Source organism: Filicampus tigris, chromosome 3, assembly GCF_054856515.1.
Source record: "Filicampus tigris isolate MCC_2025a chromosome 3, RoL_Ftig_1.0, whole genome shotgun sequence".
Classification (NCBI taxonomy): domain Eukaryota; kingdom Metazoa; phylum Chordata; class Actinopteri; order Syngnathiformes; family Syngnathidae; genus Filicampus; species Filicampus tigris.
In genome coordinates, this window is record NC_141219.1 from 18,673,227 (window position 1) to 18,682,160 (window position 8,934).

Below are 8,934 nucleotides of genomic sequence, written 5' to 3' on the forward strand. Positions count from 1 at the left end.
GTTTTTAGAAGTGCTAATTGAGCATGCCATTGATTAATCAGCTAAATATTTTACATTAGTTTGACACTAGTTTATTAACCTATTATTGCTGCTAATTTGGGCTTGTTTAAAGATGAAACAAAACAACAATTACATGTACGCAATTTCACATGCACTCTCCAACCTTTTGGAAACTGAAAGCTCCTTCTTGAGTAACGAGTCATGTGAAGAACTGTTAGTTTGACACTATGCCTAAGTTGTTCCTACTAGTGATGACAATTTGTGCACCAGTGAATGGACGTTAAGGATGTCAAAGAAATGCTGTATGAGCAGTTATTCATGTTGTGTGTTAAAGGTATTGAATAAGTGTTGACTTGTTTTATGAAGCTGACTTTTCAATTGTTGAAATGTAAGCATGCTTGTTTTGTAACAGGGTTATTCTCCTCTCTGCTTGTAGGTTGCTTTTCCCTGATTCCTTCCCAGAACACAATTCTTTTCCAAATATTTGTAGTCAAGCCGCCAAAGTGGAGAGTGTTGTTGCACCAGGGGTTCCTTCTCATTTCAGGTATCAATTTTCTTTGAACCCGCCGCTTACTAATTGCACTGGGAGCGCTCCCAAAACATGACGCACACAAACGGGAACTAGCATACGCATACACCCTTTTCTCGTTTCAACACGCTTTTTTTCTGTTTGCATCACAGAGTAGGGGGAGGAGGTGGGGGTGCACCTCAGCACTTTCCCAAGGCTGAAAGCAAAAGGTGATTTTTATTTTAATTCTTAATGTACAATATCAGTCAATTGCATGTTTGCCAAATCTCTGCTGGCCTAAAAGTAGTGTCACAATGAACACAAATGGGGGGCGGGGGGCAGCAGATTCTCCACTAACTTTTTTGCTCCACTTTTGGCACATTTTTTTGTAGCTGTCAGCTTTGTTGCCAATGAGGTGTTATGCACATATTCAATAACTCATGCACTATCTACCATTATTTTACACCGTAACTAGACTAAAGCAGGCTTTTGTAGCAATAGCAATCAAAATGCATTAAGTGACACAAGGCAATGTTTTGCTGCACATTTTCTTTTTTCTTTTTTTTTGTCTTTGTCATAGCGAGTTCCTGGGGAAGGCCCCAGGTTCTGCCGCTCAGAGATGGATACCTTCTCGAAGCACTAGACAAGAGGCCAGCTTCTCTGCTGAGAAAGGGCAACACGATGCAATCTTCCGAAAAGTGAGAGGGTGAGTTTTGGTTGGAATTTCTTGACTACTGTATTTTCCGGACTATAAGTCTCTCCGGAGTACAAATCACACCAGCCATAAAATGCATAATAAAGTAGAAAGAAAAACACAAGTCGCATTTTGGGAGGAAATTTATTTGATAAAGTCCAACACCAAGAACAGACATGTCATTTAAAATTTAAATGACGAACAATTTAAAATAAAAATACAATAGAGACAACAACAGGCTGAACGGTATGCTTATGTTACATTAAACAACGCCCAACCCCCCTCCACTCCCCGGAAGCCAAGTTGTCTCTGTCGCGTAACGCTAATAGCCGTCGGCCGATGGACTTGGAACAACATGTGAAATGATATACAGGTAATAATTTGTTAATAATTACACACATAAATTGCTCCACAGTATAAGTCGCACCCCCGGCCAAACTATGGGGGGGGGGGGGGCCTTATAATCCGGAAAATACGGTATTGCAGCCGCCGCTTTGTGATAAAATGCTGGTTTATTGATTGCGTCTGCTTTCTTTAGCATACTTAATAAGCTGACACCTGAGAAGTTTGACAAACTGTGCCTGGAGCTCCTCAATGTAGGTGTGGATTCCAAGCTTGTCCTGAAAGGAATCATCTTGTTGGTCAGTGTTATCTACAATTCTTGTATCCATTTGTATAGCCCATCATGGCACTCAAACATGTGCTTCAGTGTGGTTTTTTTTTTTATCCCCTGTTGTTCTTTTTTAGATTGTTGACAAAGCCCTTGAAGAGCCCAAGTACAGTCAGTTATATGCTCAGCTATGTCTACGCTTGGCAGAAGACGCGCCAAACTTTGAAGATCCAGCAACAGAAAATCCAGCAACAAAAAAGCAGAATACAGTAAATGCTAGAATATTTTGAAGAAAAAGTATGTTTTTGTGGCCTTTCAATATTCTGGTTTTTATTTTTATTTTTTTTTCTTTCTTTGTTGCAGACCTTCAGGAGGCTTCTCATATTCAAGCTTCAAGATGAGTTTGAAAACCGTGCCAGAAATGTCGAAGGTGTGAAAGCATTTTTTTTTTTTTCCGCATGTAACGTTTTGTTTTTTCTGTCAAGATCCCATTGAACTCTTGTTCTTCTCCCTTGATAGTCTTTGACAAACAAGATTGCCCTCTCACCTCAGAGGAGGAGGAACAGCGTGCTATTGCAAAGATTAAAATGCTTGGCAACATCAAATTTATTGGAGAACTTGGGAAACTCCACCTTATCCACGAATCCATCCTCCATAAATGCATCAAAACAGTAGGTTCCGTTTAGGAAATATTCAGTAGTGCCTTGACTTACTTTTGACCTGACTTAGTTTTTCAAGATTTTTTTCCTAATGTTTGAGGAGGGGAAAAAAAAAACAATCATAGAGCACTAAGTGGCAGTAAGCTTTGCAAGTGGCAGTTTGGCAGATAATGATCAATTCTTCAGAAAGAGCCTAAGTGCATCCTTCCAGCTGTTTATTGCTGCTCAACGTTGAAGTTTGCCGTCAAACTGAACATAAAACAAAGAATTGGCTGCTTTGTGTTTGAACCAAACCACATTTGAAAATGACATCACATGTTGAGGGCTCAGGTAACAACCAATCACGGCTCCGCTTGTGAATGTTGGGTAAGCCGTGATTGGTTGTTACTTGAGCTCTCAAGGCGTGAGATCCAACACATTTTCAGTCGACAGCAAGTGGCAAGATGCGATTTTAAAGGTGCTCATTTTACGTGGGAAAATAATGAAGGTATTAAATTCATGATGGACAAAATAATCACTGTTTACTGCTGAAAATTGCAAAATTAGTAAAGTATCACTTTGTTGTATTTGGGCTTTAATGGATTGATGGGCATTTAAATGGGGCAAGTTGATTTGACCAAGGTGTTTTGATTATGGTCACATAATGAAATATTAAGTCTAGGCACCACTGAAGAGTAAAACAACTTGGCAGCCAAAACATGAAATGTCCTAACTTGCGTTTTATTTGCTTTAAGCTTCTGGAAAAGAAGAAGAGAGTCCAAGTTAAGGATATGGGAGAAGACCTGGAATGCCTCTGTCAGATAATGAAGACTGTGGGACCCAAGCTTGATCATGAAAAGGCTCGGGTATGTTTGTAGGAAACCTTGTCGTGACCAGGCCGTCCTTTTTCAAGCTCTTGGCTTATGTGACAATGCCCCTTTCCTCTTCTTCCAGTCCCTGATGAATCAGTACTTTGGCCGCATGCAGGCCTTGACCAACAACAAGGAATTACCTGCAAGGATTCGCTTCCTGTTGCAGAATACAGCGGAGCTGCGGGAGAACAACTGGGTGCCTCGTAAAGCGTATTTTGACAACGGGCCAAAGACCATCAGTCAAGTTCGACAGGATGCAGTAAAGGTTGAGTTGAATTTTCAGGCCCTTGCATATTTATCAGCAGCTTGGTTGTCATTCGGGCCTGATGCTAAGCTAATGCGCTTTGCAGGACTTGGGTGTGTTCATTCCACCGCAGTCTGATTGCTCGAGGTCTGACTTCTTTCTGGATAATGCCTTCCTGGACAACTCTTTCCTGCAGACCAGAGTCAGATTTGACAAAGAAGGGCTCGGCGGGCTGGCTGATATGTTTGGACAAATGCCAGGTACGCCACAGCGCACTTGTTCTCATGACCTACAATGCCACACTCAACACCATTTTAATGTTTGCTTTTTATTTATTTATTTTCTCCTAAATTGTGCAGGAATTGGTATTGGAACAGGTCCTGGAGTTATTCAGGACCACTACTCTCCAACTTTGGGGCGACACCGCTCCAACCCAATGTTCAACGGCCATATTGGAATTAACAGCAGTTCGCATCAGCCGCAGTATGATACGGGAAGCAAGCCTTTTATCAAGCCGCTGCAGGTGATTGCTGCTGCATGCTTTCATCTGGCTTTCATCCAGTTTGGATTTTGGACATTAACAACATTTAACATTTGTCTCCCCAGGGTCAGAGTTCGCCAGTTTTTAGCCATAAACAGAATGGCTCAGTTCAAATGCAGTCTAAGGATATGGGCCCACGCTTCAGCAAGAAAGGGAAGCTCAATGTTGATGAGGTACTTGGACTTTTCCTAAGATGGTGGCAAGACTGTCGCCAGGTTCTATTGTGACATGAATTAATCTCGTAAAAGCAGTTCTTGTATTTTGACGATGATGGGTTTTTACGCCTGTAGATCAGCCTAAGGCCAGCACAGTCATTCATCTTAAGCAAAAAAGTGCCAAAGCTGCAGCCGCAGATGACGATGATGCCACCAAGTGCCCAAGGTTCCTTAATGGGACAGGTAATTATTTGAGTCTTGGGGGCGGGGGGGAGAACTAACCAAAATGACTTTATGAAATGTTAATGGTTAAATGCTTTCCTTTATGCAGTCCCCACAGCTTGGTCTTAAAACCAATCCACCACCAATTCAGGAAAAACCTGCAAAGTCCAACAAAAAGCTACCTCCGACTAAGGAAGAGTTGCACAAATTGACGGTAATGTACTTTCTTTTTCACAGTCTCGTACAGCAACGTGCGTTACACTGCATGAAATGTAAATTTGGCCTTCGCCGTGTTTTCAGGAGACGCTGGTTGCGGACTATATGAACAGCAAGAATGTCAGTGAGGCTGTGGCCACTGTCAAGGAGATGAAGGCTCCAAAACACCTTTTATCTGAGATGTTGAACAAGATTGTGGTGTCTTCGCTCGGTCGTTCGGATGATGATAAGGAACTTGCGAGCACCCTGATTCATGAGCTCTGCACAGAGGGCCTTGTCACAAGCGAGAACCTTCTGCAGGTAAACAACTCCTACCTTTAGCGCACACACAGCAGCCACACTCGCACACAGCAAAATGCTCACCCCACCGTATACGTTTGTCTACTGAAAGTCATCGATCATAATGCGGAAAGCCATAGACGAGCTAACGGAAATTTGCAACGCTGTTATGGTAATGACAAACATTTTTAAATAGCTGCTACTTCAACAAACAGTATTCAAAATGTTTTCACTGACAAAGAAGTGTTCATAAAATGAATGTTTGCGTGAAAAATTCCTACTATAGCGGGGAAGCAATATACAATGTATATTGCTACAATTCCAGAATCAAATGTAAGTGTCACACGCATGCAATGATGTACTACTGACTGCCAACTCTCTCTGAACAGGCCATTCTCGGTGTCCTGGACCAGTGTCCCAAGATTGAGGAAGAAGTCCCACTGGTGAAGTCGTACCTGGCTCAGTTTGCGGCCCGGGCCGCCGTGGCCGATCTGATCGGCATGACGGATTTGGCCCATCAGCTGGAGAACGGCGCCCATTTCCCGCTCTTCTTGCTCTGTCTGCAACAGATGGCCAAGCTGAGGGATCGCGATTGGCTTGCCGAGGTCTTTCAGAAGAGCAAAGTCAACATGCAGAAGATGCTACCTGGTATGGCTGACACCCCCCCCCCCCCCCCTCCTCACCTTAATCCACCATGTTAGACTCAATTGGTTTGGATTAGGAATGTTGGTTACACAATGAAATCTCAGTGGCTAACGTCTCTTAAACACAAGATAAATACCTAAAAGTCAGAAACAAAAGGCAACTTAACCGTTCAAGACTCCAGTAACGACAGCCAAAAGGCCGTTTCGCACTCCACTCTGGTTTCTTGGTGTGCACAGCACTTCACAAAGATGAGAGCAGCCAACTAAAAGCTTGCCCATATTTGGAAGTGCTTGCATGGCTGTGAGAAGTAACAGGAAGGCTTTTCCTGTTATGGAATGTGTCACCATGACAGCGCACTCAAATTGAACATTTTCCAATTTGAATTTGTGGTGCGTGCTCACCTTGTTCCGTTGCGTCCTCAAAGCACATACACAATGAATGGGTTTGTCAACAGCGTCTTGTGAAGTGCAGTGTGAAAAAAAGCCCTTAACCCATTCGCTGCCAGACATTTTCTGACCCTCTTTTGAAAAGAAAAAAATGAAACGAGTTTGTGGGATTGAATGGCTGGACTCTGAAAAGACAAGTAAATTCATCAATAGCACTGAATGAGTTAAGGATGGTTCTAAGCAATGCTTACATTTATGAGTGAAGACAAGGACCCGTACATAAAAGTAACATTGTGACATTCTTTTACCAAGGTCATGGATGCGCCTCAAGCATCATATTTAAAAAAAAAAAAAAAAAAAAAAAAAAAAAAAAAAAATCTTTTTACACGCGTAAAAGGAATTTATTTAGGTCATGTATTTGAAACAAAACAGTCCCATCTTTTGTTGTAAGCCAAAGCCACCAAACAAATTTTGGGGGGTTAAAATGTGCCAAACATGGCTTTCTTCTATTAGTTTTCGCCACTGACTATTTTAATATCACGTCAATTCTTCATTCATGGTTACCAAATCATGGCTTTTCTTTGTCTTTGAGTAGCGTCATTTCGACAAAAATGGTCCTCTGTGGCGTCCTGGTGCCAAGGAACTATTTTGAAATGTGTTTCAGGTTGGAGTCAGTTTAGTATCTTCAATTAGACAAGCTGTGCCCTGCCGCCATGGCATCTTGGCACCAAAGAACCAACCATGCTGAAATGTGTTGGGATTCATTTAGACAAATGTAGTGTTTTGCCGTGCTGCGGCATGAGTGGGCAATTATAAACCTTCAAGCAGAGTGTCTTACTTCAGGATTTTCTCCTCCAAATCTCTTCATTTGACGTTTGCCGCAGTCAAATTTGAAATGACCCTGTGGAATTCGAAGTGTTCAACCAAAGTTCTAGTTGGATTGTGAGGGAGTGGTGCCTTGATCATCGGTCCTCCTGTCTCTAGAAATGGACCAGAACAAGGACCGCATGTTGGAGATTCTGGAGGGCAAAGGCCTGAGCTTTCTGTTCCCACTGATGAAGCTGGAGAAGGAGCTTCTCAAGCAGATCAAAGTGGACCCGTCACCACAGTCCATCTACAAGTGGATTAAAGACAACATCTCCCCCAAACTCCACACCGACAAAGGCTTCGTCAACATCCTCACAACCAGGTACGCCACACCTGCCTTCGCACAGCCCCGCTTCTTCTGCTTGCAGGTTTTCATTCTCCTTTCTTTTTTTTTTTTTTTTTTTTTTTTTGCCTCGTTTGCTAGTTTCTTGCAGTACATCGCCTGTGAGATCAACCCGGATGACGACGAAGAGCAGCTGGCGGCGCCTAGCAAGGAGCAGCTGGATGAGGAGAAGCAGCTGCTGCTCTCTTTCAAGCCCGTCATGCAGAAGTTCCTGCACGATCACGTTGACTTGCAAGTCAGCGCCCTCTATGCGCTGCAGGTCCACTGTAACGCTAAACACTTCCCCAAAGGTGAACAGCACCACACGTACACGTACGCGGTCCGAAATGCTAACCGTGCTCTCTGCTTTCAGGCATGCTGCTGCGCTTCTTTGCCTACTTTTATGACATGGAAATCATTGAAGAAGAAGCCTTCCTGACATGGAAAGAAGACGTCACCCAAGAGTATCCGGGAAAAGGAAAAGCCCTGTTTCACGTACGTTCTCTTCCCTCAAACAACGTAACGCGACGCGGAAAAGCAACCTCTATAATTGATTATATCGTAATGGGAAGGAATCATTTTCACACTAAATTTGAATTCAAAGTAGAATTTTTATCCCATGAAAATATTCGAAAAAGTTTGGATAGCCGCAGCACTACAAATTGCAGTCCAACCTGTGTCTGATTTGTTTGTCGTTTGCCATGCAGGTCAACCAGTGGCTCACCTGGCTGGAAACCGCTGAAGACGAGGAGTCCGAGGATGAAGATTACTAAAATCCCCTCCCCCATGTTGGAATTTGATTCCCGTTTTAACTACTTTGCCTCAGTCAGCAACAATGCCACTGTTACTAATCGAGTTAAACCAGCGCCAACATGTCGTCATTCTTTTTATTTAAAGAGGTAATTTGTCAAAGTGTATTTTGGAATTGATTTGCGTTTAGCGTAACAGGGGGTGTTTTTGCCTAACAGACACACGGTTTCATAATCAGGTCGCAGTCATCATGTGCTGCTGTTTACAAATGAGAACATGCATTGTAAAGAGACTCTCATTTTTATCTGTTTTTAGATGCACTTTGCTGCACATCATGAGTCGTTGCAATAGTATCATACACTTTCTTAATTTTGATATTAAGAAAAACAATCCTAAATTGCAGATGGGTTTTTTTTTGTGCTTCACAGCTAAATGGAAGCTTCTCCAATCATTTTGTTTGCTTGTGTTGAATGTGTCACCAGGCGGCCATTTTGTATGTTTATGGCACATGGCGGAAGTAATGATGGGAGCACCAATATGTTGCCATTTGTTTTTTGTTTTTCTCTAAGCAATGAGTGTAGTTTTGCTTTTAGGTGATTATCTATTTGATGCTTGCAAAATCAATTTTAATGGCAGTGGTTTTTGGTTTTTTTTCTACTTAAATCAAGCATTTTGGAGTGTGGACATTAATGTGCTGTAAAATAAATCTGTGTTGCCTTTTTTTTTTTTTTTATTTATCACTTTTTATGAATATACCTCTGTATCTGAATATACTTGAAAGTGTTTTATCATATCGAGACAGCCAAAGCATAGTTTCCAGTTTGCCATTTCATCGGGGTTTTTAAGTGGTCTTTTTAATCTTCTTGCATGTGACCACCTGCGCTTTCTTCCGGGCGTCGATGTAACGTAAACAACCGTTTGAGTGGGCATCTGCGGATCAACCTTGAATAAAGTACATTTCACGTCGCTTGTCTGTTGCTTGGAC

The 8,934-nt window shown here is 42.3% G+C and overlaps 1 protein-coding gene across 1 annotated transcript; it reads left to right on the forward strand.

Annotated features, from left to right (window-relative positions):
* The first annotated feature begins 440 nt into the window (after positions 1–440).
* On the forward strand, positions 441–8,915 carry eif4g2a (eukaryotic translation initiation factor 4, gamma 2a). The gene is made up of 19 exons (XM_086025791.1): positions 441–544; positions 1,089–1,214; positions 1,741–1,843; positions 1,950–2,081; positions 2,176–2,242; positions 2,332–2,483; positions 3,206–3,316; positions 3,405–3,587; positions 3,673–3,826; positions 3,926–4,089; positions 4,173–4,280; positions 4,398–4,505; positions 4,594–4,698; positions 4,785–5,000; positions 5,369–5,627; positions 6,995–7,199; positions 7,302–7,510; positions 7,573–7,694; positions 7,907–8,915. The coding sequence occupies exons 6-19, from the start codon at positions 2,400–2,402 to the stop codon at positions 7,970–7,972; spliced, it is 2,094 nt and encodes a 697-aa protein (XP_085881917.1). The 5' UTR covers positions 441–544; positions 1,089–1,214; positions 1,741–1,843; positions 1,950–2,081; positions 2,176–2,242; positions 2,332–2,399; the 3' UTR covers positions 7,973–8,915.
* The last annotated feature ends 19 nt before the right edge of the window (positions 8,916–8,934 follow it).

Bases quoted from the DNA above. Each gene is read 5' to 3' on its own strand.
- eif4g2a (XM_086025791.1), top strand. From the start codon at position 2,400: ATGCTTGGCAACATCAAATTTATTGGAGAACTTGGGAAACTCCACCTT. The intron at 3,827-3,925 runs GTACGCCACAGC...TAAATTGTGCAG, and splicing joins TATGTTTGGACAAATGCCAG to GAATTGGTATTGGAACAGGT. The intron at 4,090-4,172 runs GTGATTGCTGCT...TTGTCTCCCCAG, and splicing joins CTTTTATCAAGCCGCTGCAG to GGTCAGAGTTCGCCAGTTTT.